The sequence below is a fragment of the Astyanax mexicanus genome, chromosome 4, assembly GCF_023375975.1.
Source record: "Astyanax mexicanus isolate ESR-SI-001 chromosome 4, AstMex3_surface, whole genome shotgun sequence".
In the NCBI taxonomy this organism is placed as follows: domain Eukaryota; kingdom Metazoa; phylum Chordata; class Actinopteri; order Characiformes; family Acestrorhamphidae; genus Astyanax; species Astyanax mexicanus.
In genome coordinates, this window is record NC_064411.1 from 23,165,578 (window position 1) to 23,183,878 (window position 18,301).

At 36.6% G+C, this 18,301-nt stretch overlaps 6 protein-coding genes across 14 annotated transcripts in view; 3 read left to right on the plus strand and 3 right to left on the minus strand.

The window, feature by feature from the left end:
• The window catches only part of LOC125801407 (zinc finger protein 239-like), a 162,901-nt gene extending 158,659 nt beyond the window's left edge, over positions 1 to 4,242 (plus strand). The window contains exon 3 of the mRNA XM_049478087.1: positions 3,837 to 4,242. The gene's annotated coding sequence lies outside the window, so the exon portion shown is untranslated. The remainder of the gene's footprint in view (positions 1 to 3,836) is intronic.
• The window catches only part of LOC125780501 (zinc finger protein 239-like), a 1,096,042-nt gene that overhangs the window by 372,128 nt on the left and 705,613 nt on the right, over positions 1 to 18,301 (minus strand). The gene's annotated exons all lie outside the window — the stretch shown is intronic.
• The window catches only part of LOC111188533 (zinc finger protein 239-like), a 280,707-nt gene that overhangs the window by 128,772 nt on the left and 133,634 nt on the right, over positions 1 to 18,301 (minus strand). The gene's annotated exons all lie outside the window — the stretch shown is intronic.
• The window catches only part of LOC125801342 (zinc finger protein 239-like), a 280,707-nt gene that overhangs the window by 128,772 nt on the left and 133,634 nt on the right, over positions 1 to 18,301 (minus strand). The gene's annotated exons all lie outside the window — the stretch shown is intronic.
• The window catches only part of LOC111188532 (zinc finger protein 239-like), a 193,828-nt gene continuing 177,738 nt past the window's right edge, over positions 2,212 to 18,301 (plus strand). Inside the window, exon 1 of the mRNA XM_049477874.1 lies at positions 2,212 to 2,289. The gene's annotated coding sequence lies outside the window, so the exon portion shown is untranslated. The remainder of the gene's footprint in view (positions 2,290 to 18,301) is intronic.
• Positions 2,283 to 18,301, plus strand: part of LOC125801459 (zinc finger protein 239-like) — a 193,757-nt gene continuing 177,738 nt past the window's right edge. Inside the window, exon 1 of one of the 2 annotated variants that reach the window (XR_007438700.1) lies at positions 2,283 to 3,282. Coding sequence is in view for 1 of the 2 variants with exons in the window: in XM_049478221.1 (XP_049334178.1) it covers positions 2,358 to 3,161 (804 nt within the window). In the remaining variant the exon portion in view is untranslated. Of the gene's footprint in view, positions 4,243 to 18,301 lie in introns of those variants that run through there. The other variant, XM_049478221.1, reaches the window with a different exon arrangement.

Consider the following 18,301-nt stretch of genomic DNA (forward strand, 5'->3'; position numbering starts at 1 on the left):
TAAGTTCAGTTAACCCCATTCTAACAACCATTTAGCAGCAGCCCCCACAACCCAAGTATGTTCCAGTTATATTTAAATGTTTTCCTATTTATTTTAGTAGATTACTATTTTCATCTATGTAAGTACCAACAAGAAGAAAACATTTAAACAAACTCTCATTCATATTTACACAATCTCAACAATAAAAGAAATGAGACAAGTTGCATCACCGCAGAGATAATTATTAAAGCTTATAAACTGCAGTTTTAATCCATTTAAATGAGCTCTGGGTGTAACTCCAGCATCAGTAGCAGTAATGCTAGTAAATCTACTTAATACAAAACATTAGTTTTAGAAAATGGAAATATAGAGGTACGTTTTCTGTCCTATTTTAGTGAAATACTTTGTTCTACTTTGTAAAATTAAAGGAAAACCCCAGAGAAGTAGTTATACAGTGTTTTAAATGAGATTTTTAGCTGTTTAGCTCCATTCAGCTCCATGCATTGAGGACTCCCTCGCGGGCTCCCTCTAGCGGTGATGGGGTATAATGTGATATAGCGGGGCAGGGGGCGGGGCTCTACATAACCCGGATGACGCTGAGCTTCCGGGGTCTGTAGCTGGAGAGGAGGAAGAGCGGGATCAGCTGAACAACAGAAGGTATGGAGAAGTTTCTCTCTCTCTCTCTCTCTCTCTCTCTCTCTCTTTTCAACACGCTGTTCTACATTCACTCCTACACCACCTTCAGCACCTTCAGCATGTGCAGCATTTACACCACCAGCACTGGATCTTCTCCTAGCTCTGCTCAGCAGTCTGCAGTAGGGGGTCGCGGAGCTGGGGATGGGGGGGCTTTACAGATCATACACAGGATAACGGAACCTCACACTCCTGCCCCCCCTCCCCCACATCACTAATACACACCTGAGATAAATCAGTTCTGTGGAAATTCCTTTTTAAGTTTGTGTGATCAGTCTCTACACATTTCTTAGTTACACTAATTTAGTTTAGTTTAGTTAATTTTCCTTTACTTAATCCGGTTCCACCACAACAGTTGCTGGTAAGTCATGTGACTCTCCCGTCAAAATAAAAGTCCACTTGTAAAATATTAAATGTAAGAATGAAAGATTTAGTGATTATAGTGAGGAAAAGTTCAGGCAAGAAGAGGAATTTTACAAGTAACATTTATTAGCTTACTGATTTAACAGAAAACATGCTATTTCACTGTAATAACAAACACAAATATTAGCAAATTACAACATCTTTAGCCCCGCTGTTTTTAAGAAATCCCAGTTAAACCATTACTGTGGAATACAGTCTCCAGCTGCTCTTTTGCTGATACTTTAATAATGATGATAATAATAACAAAAACATGAATTTGATAATAATAATAAGAAAAAGAATCACACTTTGAGCAACTTGACAAAAATACACAATTAAACATTTGTGTAAGAGGTTAAAAAGACTACAAAAATAATTGAAAAAGAACTACATAAAATAATATGAATTCTTACAAATTGTTATAATTGTGTTAACCTTTAGTGAACAAAAGAGACTCTTATGTTTTACACTCCTGTTGGAGGTTGGTTGATGTGTTGTAACAGTAAAAAGGTCATTATTTTGCTGTGATTTTATTTTGAACTACAATTCCCTGCACCAACAAGAGAACTGCGTGTTTTTTTTTAATTAATTATCCCTCCGCACCCCCGTAGCTCCAGAGGAACTTGAATGCAGCTCCGTGAAAAAGTGCTGTTTTAAGCAAGTATTTTTAGCAGGTATTGAAGCATATTTTGCCTAATAATTAATTATTTCTGCCCCGGTTGGTTTATCGGATCTACATTTCCAAAAAACACATCTTGAACTCAGGAGCGCATATCACTGTTAGCCTGAAGCCAGTGTGGTGGAAAATAATGAACTGTTATCATGAGTTGTAAAAAAATTAAAAAAAAATCAGGTTTGTGAAGCTTTGATTTGGATTAATGTATTTGGTTAATGTGTGGAAACTTTTATAAATTGGTTTAAAGGAAAAAGCTTTGGACATCATCTGTTGTGATCAATGTAGAACGAATCAAGCATCGGCAATGTGATTCGATCCAATGTGTCGTTTTTTCGGCACACGCCTCAAAGCTTCAGATTAAAGGGTAACATCACTCACTTAGAATGACTTAGAATCTCTTCAGTTAATTGACCTGCTTTTATTTTAATATTCAATGGCATTTTTCTTTGTTTTTTTTCCAGAAATGAAAATATTCTCCTGAAATTCATCACCAACAACCAGGATATTTAACTAAGAGCAATGTTAAACTGCTGAAAGAGGTGAAGCAGAAGCCTTCCTGAAGAATCTCCAGAACACGCAGAAACAGTTTGCTACATTTAAAAGACAAATGAAGCCAAGTCCCAACATGGAGAAACATCAGCACTCTGTCAAGAGTTTTACTAAACAGAGTAATCTCAAAAAACACCAGCGCATTCACACAGGAGAAAAAACGTATTTCTGCTCAGATTGTGGGAAGAGTTTTACTCAACAGAGTGATCTCAAAAAACACCAGCGCATTCACACAGGAGAGAAACCGTATCACTGCTCAGACTGTGGAAAGAGTTTTACTGAACAGAATCATCTCAAACTGCACCAGCGCATTCACACAGGAGAGAAACCGTATCACTGCTCAGACTGTGGAAAGAGTTTTACTCAACAGAGTAATCTCAAAAAACACCAGCGCATTCACACAGGAGAGAAACCGCATTACTGCTCAGACTGTGGGAAGACTTTTACGCAACAGAGTCATCTCAAAAACCACCAGCGCATTCACACAGGAGAGAAACCGTATTACTGCTCAGACTGTGGGAAGAGTTTTATTGAACACACTGATCTCAAACGACACCAGCGCATTCACACTGGAGAGAAACCGTATTACTGCTCAGACTGTGGGAAGAGTTTTAATCAACTGAGTCATTTAAAAAATCACCAGCGCATTCACACAGGAGAGAAACCGTATTACTGCTCAGACTGTGGGAAAAGTTTTACTAAACAGAGTAATCTCAAAATACATCAGCGCATTCACACAGGAGAGAAACCGTATCACTGCTCAGAGTGTGGGCAGAGTTTTAATCAACAGAGTCATTTAAAAAAACACCAGCGCATTCACACGGGAGAGAAAACTATCCCAAATTTGTCCCACGGCAATTAAAAGTGCAAATCGTAAATCTTTCAGACAGAACACCTTATCCTACACAAATGTTTTACCTTGTCATTTGGGACACGTTCCACCAGAAACAAACATGAACTGAATTTAACAATGGATTTTACAGGTTCAGCAAAATGAATTTTATCCAGGGATGATGTTTATTGAATTCCATGTTATGTTTTCTTGTATGTTTGATATTCCAGGACATTGTTCGTGAGACAGAGCTCAGTTTTTAGGGTAGTTACAGTAGGAGTTCAGTTCTGAAGAAGGGAAGGTCGTTTAAGTTCGAGTGAGGGCACTGCCAGTGCTTGCACCAGATGTTAGGTTAGCATAACTTAGTCTTTAAAATTCAGATGTTGTAGTCGTTAGGAGTAGAGTAGGATTCTTAGCTTGCATCCAAGCGTTTTGGATCAAAACTTAAGTGCTTATGCTTAGAAGGTTTTAAAAGCATTTAATCGCTTTTCTAGTACATGCAGATTTAATTATTTCCATTAATTTCCAGTATCTCTGTTTTCACTCTGTGGAAGCCGTGCTTAGTTTCCCAAGCTTAGCTTAATGCTAATAACCACCAGGCCCATCCATATAAAAAGGAGAAGGGGAAAACACCAACTGAGCCACTGCAGAGAGAGTGATCACAAAAGTGAGACCCAGAGCCACAGAGAGACGAGACTGAGCCAGGTACTGCCGTGTGGACCGGAGGAGCATCCAGACTCTGCAGAGAGGCCAAAAAAAATCCTTTCCAGAGGTTAAATAAAACGCTCTAGCCGTAGTTCTCTTACTGAAATCCACCCACTCCAGACTTGTGTAGGTTGCGGGCTCATTCATTCCCTCTGATGGTGTTCTCGTTTGTCTATGGTTCAGTCGTTCTGATTAAAAATCTGTTACCATAGAGGGATATAGAGGTATATTTGGTTGCTGTATTACTCAGGCTATATACTCTTATCCTTTCCTTATTGGATATCATATCTTGCTTAATGTTTTTTTTGTGATCTCCAAAGTTTCTAAGAACATCCAAATTTTTTTTTTCTTTTTTTTTATCCAGTACCAACTATTATGTTTGTATTGCTTCACTTCTATATTTTCTTATATGTCTGTGTGTTTCAATAAAAAAGACTTTTATCTTGAAATATCCGCTCAAGAAATGGTTGATAACCTCTCTGTGACCTAATGGATCTTCAGAACGTCTTATGTTATTATTTTGTAAGTACTAACAGGCATCCAAATGAGAATTCCAAAAATGGACTTGGGCGAAGTAAAAAAAAACATCTGGTTACTGCCAGTCTACCGAGATACAGAGCTTTTAGCAGATGCTCCCAACAGGTTTACAATGCTAGAAAGTAAGTAAATAATCTCTATTTATATAGCACTTTTCCAGAGCAACTCACAAAGTGTTTTACAGATTACAGCAGTGGTGTGCAGTAAGGCCCTTCTAATTATAGTTATTGTAAACTATGAGCATATATTTTATAAATTAATCAAAGCTTTTTAAAATGACTTCTGCCCCCCGTGTGTCTGCCTGACCCTTCTACTGATTTTGTGAAGGTTGTAGTAATGAGTCTTTAGCAAAATCGCAAGACAATCTAACCAATCAGATTCATGATTTTCACTACGGGGGTAGGGCCATGGTTGACAAACCCCTTCTCAGCATTCTGATGGAAGGGGCTATGCGTTGCTTACTATAAAACGGGGCACACGCTGGATTAATTCAATAGTTAGCTAACTATAATGGAACTGCAATGGTAAATAAGACAAATATTATGTCATATCACATTAAAAAGCCTTTTTAAAGGCTGCCCTTCAATGTGAAACTTATTCACAGTAATAGGCTGCCTGACTGGTGAGTTTTTGTGTGTACTTAATGTTTTGGCTGACCTGGCATCTTGTAGGCATACAAATGAGTGACATTGCCTGTCCCTGACCACCTCTGTTTGCCTAGTCCTGTAAATAAACCTGTGTTTACTAATCAGCGCTCGTATCCTCGGGTCCTGGTATTCGTCACACATTTACTCCTTATATTAAATAATCAATGCTTCACTTTGTGATGGTCACCATGCCTATTCAAAATTTACCATGCAAGTTAACACTGTTCAAAATTTTGAACTTTATGTAATAAATACTAAAGTTGTACCAGATGGACTTGGTCCTCACTGTTGATGGTAAACTTGTTTGCACTTACATTTCAATTTAGGTAAGATGGCTACAGTTAGAGTGACACTCAGAGATAGAAGAGATAGAAATGTGCACAGGTTTATCAGCAAAATGTATTTTGTTGTAAAAAGTTACTTCAAACTACCCTCCATAGTAATAATTTTTACATTTGGAAATTGGTCTAAGTGGTGTGGAGTCCAAAAACTTTTGACTAAATAGTGGAATGCATATTTATAAGATGATAGAGCTACGTCCAAAAACATTTGGCTAAATGTTGGCATCAAAAAACATTTAGCTATATAGCAGAATGCCAATAATTTTGGCTAATAGAACAGTGTTCAAAAACTTGGCTAAAAAGTGAAATGCAAGTTTGAATGATAGAGCAGTGTAAACCCATCAGAAGTGATTTAAGGTGGCTGCATATGCTCAACACGTGAAACCCCAAGGAAAGTTTAAGGTACATTGTAGAATATCACCCAAACACATTACCACAATGCAACTACACAAACCTCCAACATCAATTGAAAAGTATCACAAGAAGATGTGTGACATTTCTAGAGCTCAAAAGTCCAGTAAAAACCATCTGAAAGCTTGATAAAATATATGACCTCAGGTTGCATCTTGCAGTCAATAAGTATAAGTCAGCCTGTCCAATTATTTATAAGTGATTTTATTGTTTTCAGTATTGTTTGCTTGCTTGCTACGATGTGTTATACAAAAATGTTTGTGTTAACGCAATTGTTTTTTTTTTTCAGAAATTGTATAAATATATCGCACATACCACTATTCAACTCCTTCTGAACATTAACTTGTTCCTTGATCCAAGATTTAAGAATAACTACATAAGTGCAGAAAACATGCAATAATCAAAATGAAACATGCACACATAAGGAATGTGGTATTGTTTTATATTCATATTTTATATTATATTAAAAGTTCAGTGAATACAAAATGTCACATTATATTGGAATGTTTAAAACATTCAAATTAAACGACATTTACTAAAAATTACAAAAAATTCTAAATGTAACCGGTCTCATTACTGCATCTTGCAGATGAAGAGGGCTCATTAGAACCATGCAACTAAAGTGCAGCAGGGTCAGAGCCATCCACTGTGAACAAGAGAAAGATCTCTGAGCAAATAAATCAGTGTTTCATTTAAATATACCTATATTTTGAATTGCATTAAATGAATGGTCTATCAATTTTATTTTCAGAGTTTAGTATTTGTTATTTAAATTGTTATTTTTAAATACATATAATACACATTGGAAGCAAATAATTTTAATGTTCTCATATTTGCATTTGAATGTAGTGCTTTTAATGTTTAATGTATGTTGTAGTTATCTTGCTCCATGTTTTACATTTATAACACTGTGAATTACACTATACTACACTCAACTCAACTAAAACTAAAGTTTGACTATAGAATAAATGGTGTAAATCGCTGGACAATTATTTGTCAGGACAATTTGGAATTGTTTGTTGCCTTTCTTGTGGGGAAAAAGTGATTAAATACCCATTCAGTTATTCTGAAGTCTAGTATTTTTATTAGTAAGAACTCCAGTTACAGGTTAATTCACTATAATTCTATCTAGTAAAAAGTCCAGATCCATATATCTGTACAACAATTCTGACTACCTTTCAATTTTAGAAATTTACATTTTGGATATGTGCCATATTACATTTTTAAATTTAATTTTGGGTATGTATAATTTAGGCTTTAATAATATTTTTCCTATTTAGAACTGAGGTTTTACTAATTAGAATTTCCTTCAAAATATCTGCAATTTTAATTGCCACTAGTAATAATGTAATTGTAGATAAAAGAGAATCTATTTCCATATAAATCATTAGCCTTGTTAATATTATTATATTTTAGAATATTTAGAATTTAGATTGTTAAATTGTATTTTACACTAATGATAATTAAATGAGAAATATCTTGAAATAAGTTCAGAGTAAAAAAATATTTTTATTAGTAGAAATTGTAATTCAAAAGTCATTGTATATATGTAACTGTAGTTTTTCCAGTAAAAAAAAAGAGCAAAATCCCATGTAAATCAATGGTAACATATACCTAGTCAGAACTACATTGAGGATATGAGGTAATATCTGAAACCAGAGTTGTATCGCTGGTGTGGCTTTAGGCTAAAACGGCTTTACATGGCTATATTGTATTTTTACATTTGCAAGCGGTTGTATGAAAAATGTATTTAAATGGGAAAACAGTAAAAACTCCAGTTACAGTTATCTAATATTATTTAATATGTTTTATTAGTACAAATCAATCCAATCCATCTCAACCCATATTAATTATAAATTCTGATTGTACAAATGTTTATTCATCTGATAATAAAATATCTCTAAAATTATTTTATTTTTACATTTTTACATTATAATAACAAAAAAGTATTTTGTATATAGAAATCTAAAATATAGATATCTACATGAAGTTATCTGATTTACATTAAACTTCATTTGTCTATAATCACTTTTTTACTAGTAAATCTCCACACATCTGTAAGGGATTTCTGAATAATACAAATGCTAATTTAAGTAGTAAAAATGGGCATTATGTAATTGTAAGTGAGATTCCATGTAAATAAATGGAAACATATTACTAGTAAAAACAACATTCATGATCCTGGTAATAAGACTAGTCAAAATGAGTTTATAGATCTGTTTTATACCTGAATTATAATGAAGAGATTATGATTGTGGCTATGCATTCATGTTTTTTTTAGATGGAACAAAACTTTGGAAGAGCCTCGCCCTACCAGAGAGGATGTTACATTCACCTAAAATGTGTTGCGAAAGTGACCCAAACAACTGCAGTATCCTTCACTTTCAAAGAGACGGTGTCAGCTGATCTCACAACTAATCCCCTCTGTGCACTGAGGGATCAGTCGTCAGTGTTTACTTTATGCCTGACAGAGGGAAATGAGGGCAAAGTGACCCTGGATCAGACCTATATGTTTAAAAATCATATAGATTAAAAATGAGAAAGCATACATAAATGCCAACACTGACATTTACAGGACATGCAACATGCCTGTAAGATAAAACATTGTGGAAAAGGCAGCAAACATAGTCTGTCCACCAAGCGTTGAGACAAAGCTTCTCAGATCAGATCTGCTAAAGGCTTTGTGACTGTGCAGGAACAAATAACATCAGTGAGTGTTTTAATAGCTGGATAAACATTGCTTCATGAAAAACTACATAAGAAAGACTTCATACTAGTCATTGTAACTGGGGGTAAAAATGTATGAACTTGTTTTTAATATGTCTTAAAACAAGTAATAAAGTAATTAATAAGGACTGCAATGCGAGCAGAAATCAACTTAGAAACAACTAGTAAGAAGTGTAATTTGTTGGTATTACTTATTATTTAATTAATTGTTAATGGGGACCTGCAGATACTAAAGGGTGATAATCAGAAAATGGTTGCTAGCAAACTAAATTTTAAACTGACAGACAACCTTAACAACTAACAATAACCTGTCTTACTGAGATGTTCTTAGAAAATATTTTATTTCAGTGGGGAATGTTTCAGTTAGCTAATATTAACTACTATATTTCAGTGTAGAAATATTTAACTAGCTACTTGTGGTAATGTTATTTAAGTGTGGAATGTCTTAGCTTCATCAGCTAATGTTTACCTTATTTCAGTGTGAAATGTTTTAGCTAGCTAAGTTAGCTAATGTTTACTTCATTTCAAAGTGGAAAGATTTAGCTAGCTAGGTTAACTAATGTTAACTACTTTATTTCAGTGTGGAATGATTTAGCTAGCTACTTCAGGTAATGTGAACTAATTTATTTCAGTATGAAATGTTTTAGCTAATGTTTACTTAATTTCAAAGTGGAAAGATTTAGCTAGTTAGGTTAGGTCATTTAACTACTTTATTACAGTGTGGAATGTTTAAGCTAGCTAGGTTAGCTAATGTTTACTTCATTTCAAAGTGGAAAGATTTAGCTAGCTAGGATAGCTAATGCTAACTACTCTATTTCAGTGTGGAAGGTTTTAGCTAGCTAGGTTAGCTAATGTTAACTGCTTTATTTTACTGTGGAATGTTTTAGCTAGCTAGGTTAGCTAATATTAACTACTCTGTTTCAGTGTGGAATGTTTTTGATAGTTAGTTTAGCTAATGTTTACTTCATTTCAAAGTGGAAAGATTTAGCTAGTTAGGTTCTCATTTTAACTACTTAATTTCAGCGTGAAATGTTTTAGCTAGCTAGGTTAGCAAATGTTTACTTCATTTCAAAGTGGACATATTCAGTTAGTTAGGTTAGCTCATTTTAACTACTTTATTTAAATGTGGAATGTTTTAGCTAGCTAGGACAGCTAACGTTAACTACTCTATTTCAGTGTGGCTTGTTTTAGCTAGCTAGGTTAGCTAATGTTTACTTAATTTCAAAATGGAAAGATTTATCTAGCTAGGTTAGCTATTGTTAACTACTTTATTTCAGAGTGGAAAGATTTAGCAAATTAGGTTAGCTAATGTTAACTACTTCATTTAAGTGTGGAATGTTTCAGCTAGCTATGTTAGCTAATGTTAACTACTCTATTTCAGTGTGGAATGTTTTAGCTAGCTAGGTTAGCTAATGTTTAATTTATTTGAAAGTAGAAAGATCTAGATAGCTAGGTCAGCTAATGTTAACTATATTTCAGTGTGGAATGTTTCAGCTAGCTAGGTTAGCTAATTTTAACTACGTTATTTCAGTGTGAAATGTTTCAGCTAGCTAGGACAGCTAATGTTAACTACTCTATTTCAGTGTGGAATGTTTTAGCTAGCTAGGTTAGCTAATGATAACTACTTCATTTAAGTGTGGAATGTTTTAGCTAGCTAGGATAGCTAATGTTTACTTAATTTCAAAGTGGAAAGATTTAGCTAGCTAGGTTAGCTATTGTGAACTACTTTATTTCAGAGTGGAAAGATTTAGCAAGTTAGGTTAGCTAATGTTAACTACTTCATTTAAGTGTGGAATGTTGTAGTTAGCTAGGTTAGCTAATGTTAACTTAATTTCAAAGTGGAAAGATTTACCTAGTTAGGTTAGCTAATTTTAACTACTTTATTTCAGTGTGAAATGTTTCAGCTAGCTATGTTAGCTAATGTTAACTACTCTATTTCAGTGTGGAATGTTTTAGCTAGCTAGGGTGGCTAATGTTTAATTTATTTGAAAGTAGAAAGATCTAGCTAGCTAGGTTAGCTAATGTTAACTATATTTCAGTGTGGAATGTTTCAGCTAGCTACTTCAGGTAATGTGAACTACTTTATTTCAGTGTGGAATGTTTCAGCTAGCTAGGTTAGCTAATTTTAACTACTTTATTTTAGTGTGAGATCTTTCAGCTAGGTAGGTTAGCTAATGTTAAATACTTTATTTCAGTGTGGAATGTCTTAGTTAGCTACATTAGCTAATGTTTACTTTATTTCAGTGTGAAAGGTTTCAGCTAGCTAGGTTAGCTAACGTTAACTACGTTATTTCAGTGTGGAATGATTTAGCTAGCTAGGTTAGCTAACGTTAACTACTTTATTTCAGAGTGGAATTATTTAGCTAGCTATGTTAGCTAACGTTAACTACTTTATTTCAGTGTGAAATGTTTCAGCTATCTAGGTTAGCTAATGTTAACTACTTTATTTCAGAGTGGAATTATTTAGCTAGCTATGTTAGCTAACGTTAACTACTTCATTTCAGTGTGGAATGTTTCAGCTAGCTACATTAGCTAATGTTAACTACTTTATTTAAGTGTGAAATGTTTCAGCTAGCTAGGTTAACTAATGTTAACTACTTTATTTCAGAGTAGAATTATTTAGCTATCTATGTTAGCTAACGTTAACTCTTATTTCAGTGTGGAATGTTTTAGCTAGCTAGCTTAGCTAATGTTTACTTCATTTCAAAGTGGAAATATTTAGCTAGTTAGGTTAGCTAATTATAACTATTTTATTTCAGTGTGGAATGTTTTAGCCAGCTAGGTTAACTAATGTTAACTACTTTATTTCAGTGTGAAATGTTTCAGCTAGCTAGGTTAGCTAATGTTAACTACTTTATTTCAGTGTGAAATGTTTCAGCTAGCTAGGTTAGCTAATGTTAACTACTTTATTTCAGTGTGAAATGTTTCAGCTAGCTAGCTTAGCTAATGTTTACTTCATTTCAAAGTGGAAATATTTAGCTAGTTAGGTTAGCTAATTATAACTATTTTATTTCAGTGTGGAATGTTTTAGCTAGCTAGGTTAACTAATGTTAATTACTTTATTTAAGTGTGGAATGTTTTAGCTAGCTAGGTTAACTAATGTTAACTACTTTATTTCAGAGTGGAATGTTTTAGCTAGCTAGGTTAGCTAATATTAACTGCTTTATTTAAGTGTGGAATGTTTTAGCCAGCTAGGTTAGCTAATGTCAACTACTTTATTTCCGTGTAGAATGTTTTAGCCAGCTAGGTTCTGCAGGGAAGATCTCTGAGCAAATGGTCCACGTTAGCCTCCTGACAGCAAATACACTCGGTTGCAGTCGGCACGGCAGTGCAGTGACCGCATCTGCACTAGGTAAAGTTAGCAGTGTTGCCAACTCCTCAGTAAGGAAAGTAGCTATTGGCTTTCCTAAAAGTCGCTAGAAGTCGCTAAATGACGTCATCACCTAATTTGCATAATACATGTTTTTGAAGCTGTAAAGGATTAGGGTTGTGGGAGAGAAAAAAGTGAGTAAAAACACCATAAATGTGTTGGAAATGTTACAAATGAACAACTTCTGTTGCTTTTTAAATAGGAGGTCACTTTTTTACAGTAACTTACGTGAATTACATAAATACGTTTTTTGCCATGTTCTTATATGTTCAAGTGTTATTATAAGAGCAGCAGTTAGCCGGAACTGTTAGTCTACGTTTTTTGTTTTATTTTATTTTTATTTTTTACGTTTTCTTTATTTTTTTTAACCTATCATAGACAAATTGTTCAATGGTTCAATAGATTTTTAGCTTTTTATAAAGAGGCAGACACTGTGGAGGAGGTGAGTGACAGGCTATGTGGTGAATGAGGTGAGTGAATGACTGATACTGTGTGAGTTAAATTAAGGGATTTCTGTTCGTGTCACACTGAAGACACATTAATATTTATACTTCTGCTCTGTAAATACAGAGCGGGGTCAGTCAGCGGCGGCTGTGGGCACGCGCGATTCATTTACAGTGTGTTGGTGGAGCGGTGTGTGTGTGTTCTGACAGTCAGACTGCACTGTGAGTGGTGTGGGGCGGGGCTCACGGCAGCGCCCGCTGCAGCGCGGAGGACAGTAACTGAAGAGCGCGTGTTCATCTCAGAGTCGCCAAAAGTCTCCAATAACACCAAAAAACTCGCTAGATTTGTCGCTAGTCGCTTTTTTACAAAAAAAGTCGCTAGAGGGTCTGAAAAGTCACTAAATATAGCGACAAAGTCGCTAAGTTGGCAACACTGAAAGTTAGTGTTACTGACCCTCTCCACCCATACAGGAACCGCTGGCTGCTCTTCTGTATAAAACAGAGTTTGTACCAATAATCTGTCTCGTCTCCTCACTGGCTCGAACGCATAAACAATTGGGTTTCTAGGAAACAGATCAAAACCCCTTTCAGCTTCGTCTTCATCCATAGTCTCGATAAACATCAAGCTCTTTTCCTTAACCGTGACCGAAAGCTATGTACTTGGGCTCTTCAACCAACCAACCTCGTAACGTCACTAATGCTGCACGGGCAAAATGGTGGCGCACTAGCTCAAACGTTTAATTCATCATATCAATAATGATTGTGGTTTTTCTATACTTTTAAAAACATCTCTCTCCTGATCTAATCAGGCCCCTAGCAAAAAGAGTAATAATGATAATGATAACAATAATAATGATTATCAATTATTATTGGTATTACCACTAACATGACGACCCACTACACCACAACTTAGGTGACTTTGAAGCTCAGATGGTTTAAATACTTCAAGTAAAGGAGAAATCTGTTGTGAAACATGACAAGTACGAATAGTTGAATAACCCGCCTCAATTCTTCCCCAGTATTCTGTAGGGTAATTTGCCACAGCATGACTTAGATTAAACTCGGATGTGAGGAATCCCAGAATATGAAATGATGACCAATGGGTCAGAGCTTACAATTTAAATAATATTAAAGTTTACTGGAAAAAGAGTTTCAGCATTTAATAAATTAATAAATATATATTAGAAAAGAGTAAAATTACATCAACAAACACATCGATCGACACATTCACAACCCAGAGAGATAGCCCTCCAGACTTAATCCCAGCAGTTATACATTTATGCAAATGACATGTGATTGGACATAATTGATCAATATGATTACGTCTGCAGAGTCCAGTTTGTTTATACAGTTTCAGTGACGTGATCAGCTCCAGCTTGTCTGAGCAACAGGTTCTTATCATGGTGTTGTTCAGCTCTGTGTCCTTAATGAACACAGCAAACAGTCCTTGTGTTCCAAACAATCCTTAAGTGTCCTAAAATCTGTAAAAAGATGAAACAGAGGAAAAAAGTGGATGGAAAGATCTTCTGGCCTGTGTGCGACTTTACGGCGTGTAGAACAGGCAAGCGCTGGCTATCTGAGGAGAGCTTCCCAGCACTTCACTCAGAGAGCTTGTTGTCTCCTAGTTCATATGCACTGGTCCCAGAACAGCATTGAAGCTTCTCTGCCACTCAGAGTCACGTTCTCCTCACAGCTCCCACTGTTGATAAACACTCTGAACATCCAAATTCCTGAAAAAATACGAACAACCTCCAAAGTGTCATTGTGACAGTTAAAAAGAGAGGAAAGTTCATAAGGTTATTTAGTAAATTATTAAGTGAACAGTAAAAATAATAACTGTATATATAAATATTTAAAATCATTAAGAATAAGAGTGTGAAGATGTGGTTATCTCCAATCACACCCTCACTATCTATCTATCTAATATAGTAGAAAAGTAATTTAAAGTCACAAAGTGAACTGTATTTCACTTGTCCTGGAGGAAATTCCCTTTTGAAATACATGAGGTGGGCTTAAACGGTTCCGCAGAAAAGAACGCTAAAAAAGACAATTTCCTTTCAAAATCTAAGATATGCTCACAAATCTATGCATGAAGTTAAATATAATTTGCTTCAAACATTACAGCAGCTATTACTATGCCCACATTCAGAAATATAATGTTTTTGTCATTGAATATTAACATGTGCTCGCTGCAGTCTGCATGCATTTTGATGGGCTATACCATTTAAGCCCACCTGTAAAATAAGCTAATTTGTCAAATTAATCGGCTTCATAGAACAATTTGTGATGCATTTGTCTAAATATCAATGTTAAATGTATAACAAAAAGCTTACTATTTGTACGTGACAACCTTAATTCTTGTGGAAGTGTAGCATTAACAGGACTAGGGGTGTTAGCATTAGCTTCAGCTATGATTGCTAGCTCATAAACTCATTTCCATTTGAAGGCCAGTGTTGTGCCAGTTCACAGCTTTTCTGAACTAGTTCAAGTTCTGTTCATACATGCTCTAAGTGAACAGTTCACATTCAAAGTTCAGTTCATTTTACTTTTTTCCACACTACAAGCTAGAAATCACTATACGTTCTTTGCAACTGCTCCGCGTCAGTCGGTCTCTCTCTCGTGCTTCTCGCCCTCGCTGTTGGTCTCTCTCGCGCTCTCGTTGTTGGTCGTGTGATTTGTACACAATAAAAAATGTTGTGAAAGTAACACACCATTTGATTGGATAAAGTAATGGATGCCAAAATATATGTTTTCCATTGTTTGTAAACTGTATCTATCTTTAAGCTAAATTTAACCTGAATGAAATGAAAATAAAAGAATATACATCGTCAATATAATTCAAATCAGTAAAACTTCAATAAACACCAAAACACAAATATTGAAAAATAAAAACAACAATTACATATAAAAGTAAACACAAATCTCACAACACAATATTAAATCAGCTTAATTTAACATTACATTTAAAAAGCTGTTTACTTTTCATCCTGAAAAGACAAAACTGAAACAATATTGTTTTGATGTGCAAAAACAAACAGAATAATTAAAGCACTTCCACAAATCTGTAAATTCATCCTTCAAGCCTCATAGTTTCCTTTCATTTGCCAAGCTCTCCCGTGGCATCAGAGAGGCAAAGCACACCTACGCAAAGAAAATCCACGCCCACTTCCAGGACACTACTGACACTCGGCGCATGTGGCAGGGCATCCAGACCATTACCAACTACAAGTCACCTTCACCTGCTTGTAATAGTGATGCCTCCCTTACAGATGCCCTGAACTCCTGACTACCGTCCCATTGCACTTACTCCCATCATCATGAAGTGCTTTGAGAAGCTGGTCATGAGGCACACCAAAAACCAGCTCCCCTCTTCACTGGACCCACTGCAGTTTGCGTATCGTCCAAACAGATCAACAGACGATGCCATCTCTACTGCGCTCCACCTGGCTCTTACCCACCTGGACAACTTCGAATGCAGTTCATCGACTTCAGTTCAGCATTCCACACCATCATCCCTCAGCATCTGATCGGAAAACTGAACTTGCTGGGCCTGAACTCCTCCCTCTGTAACTGGGTTTTGGGCTTCCTGACTGAGAGACCACAATCAGTCAGGATAGGCCTTTCTCTCGCTTCCGGGGTCGACATTTCCGGTCTAGACATTTCTGTGTAAACTCAGTTCCGTTTGGAGCGTTCGTTCTTCCGCCATGGCGCAAGTGAGTAGTAAGTGTTTTTGCAGCGTACCACTGTGCTCTAATTCCAAGCAAAAACAGCCTTATTTGAGTTTCCACTCATTTCCAGCTGAGGAGGAACTCAGAAAGAAGTGGGTGATAGCCATTAGAAGGAGTGAGGGGCCGAATTTCAAAATTCTTAGGAACAGCACGCATGTGTGTAGCGCTCATTTTGAGCCGCAGGACATCTACGTTACACCAAAGGGCAAGACGTGGCTGAAGAAAGGTGCGATACCGCGTCGTTTTAGCTGGACTCGGCCAGCCAGGCAGTCTGTGTACAGCAGAGTGAATTCCCGTCTCGGAGATTCTGCTCGTTTGGACGAGGAGGGCGCGATAGGGGAGCAGGCTGTCGGTGTGCTGGAAGAAGAGGGAGACGGGAGCGCGGCTGTGCGGGACCACGACTACGTGACTCGGCCGACTCCCGGCGAGTAGCTAACTACCTAGCTAGCAAGCTAGTAACACTGCTCTATAAAACATTGTACTTTAAACAAGATAAACTAAAGAAGTACAGTGTTATCAGGAAAAAAACATGCATGTAAAGTCTGATTCAGCTAGCATGATAACAGCTGTTCTGTCTAAAATAGACAGAAGCTTGTAGCTAGCTAGCTACGGTCCATTTTATATAGAACAGCTGTTATCAAGCTAGCTTAAAGTGCAATGTTTTCCTCACCTTTTTCTCTTAATATTAAGATATTCCCTTTTTTCTTACTCTTATAACCTAATTTACATTAGATGGCTACGTTTTTTTATTTGTTTACATTATTTCTTGGCCACTTTATTTCTTCATTTATAGCAACTGTGCTTTTGGGTTTGTGGGTCACATACACTAGGAACCCTATCCTTCACCTTAGGTAAACCTTACCTCTGTGTTAAAGTAGAATAAGATGAAGAATAGTAGTTATGTTTACTGCTGAACTGAACAAACAAAGAACTGCAACAGCAGAAGAAAATCATGGGGTGTAGTTTAGTACCATAGATTAAGGGTTTTATTAAGAAGGATGTAATCTAGCAAAATACTGCTACTAAAATATACCCCAGAACATTTAGAAACAACCACTGTAGTCCGCATCCATTTTAATTTCACTTTAATTAGCTTAATCCTGTACTTCATATGTGTATTTAAAAAAACATGACTTTCCATTCATCCATGCGTGTCCCTCAAGACTGGCACTAGGAACCATCCGTGAAGGCAAGCGGCTGCTAAACAGGTGTGTGTTGGCAGAGTCCATAAAACTCAACAGGGTATCAGACTCTAATAATAACTAGTAAATCTATTTGGGGAAGTTAAGATGGTTTAGCGAACTGCAGTGCTGTAACCGTGAGATAGCTGAACCGTGAGATAGCTGAACCGTGAGCTTGGACCTCTAGCTTGTGTGGTTCCTCGCTTTTCTTTAAGGACCGGTAGCACCGAGCCCTAACACGGATCTCCTTCTCTACAACATTGGACACTAAACACACAATATCATAAGACAGGCACTTATAACAGTACACTATATGCTTTATTTAACAATAGAATTAACAAACAGTTTGATAAAGGCTTAAATGATAGAATGTTAAGTGAGCACCGAGCTAAGAAGCTAGCTAGGCAGGCTAGTTAACTTGGCTAACCTAAACTACAGAACTGCATCCATTTACCTTCATAATCAAAAATAAATTGCTCGAAAAAGAACTTGTATCCTTTATCGAGTTTGGCTCGTTTGGTCCTCGACAGCTCCTCGACAGTTCTGGTCACATCATCCTGCCTAAAGCGGGGAAGTTCAGCCAAAGACGAGGAATAATAAAAGCCATCCATTTTCCTAGCGGTGCTGCAAACCGGAAATACGCTTACACATCACCTCGCCCGGAACTTGACCCCTCCTCCTTGCGTGAAAGAGGTCTATTGGAAACCAGACAAACCAAGTCTCCCCGAAGCTGCAGGAGTCTCCCGCATTTCGGTAGTGACTCCCTGATGCCCGCGAGTCACATATAATCTCCTGGAATTCAGAATGAGTGCCCCAAGAGTGCACTGCACACAGGCGACAGACTTTTTTTCTCTAATAGCGTGTCGGAAGGAGCGAGAGAAATCAGGGAGGGTTCTGAATTGCCTGTTCTCTGCAAAGAGTCTCTGAGACATCCAATCAGTTTTTAGTGTGGGCAGGCAGTGTTTTCACCCCCCTCCCGGACAGGAATTGTTCAGTGAGTGAGAGAAAGCAGATCATGACGGATGCAGGGAAAGCAGAGGCTGGGCCTTCCAAAAAGAAAAAATATAAAACTCATTTCAC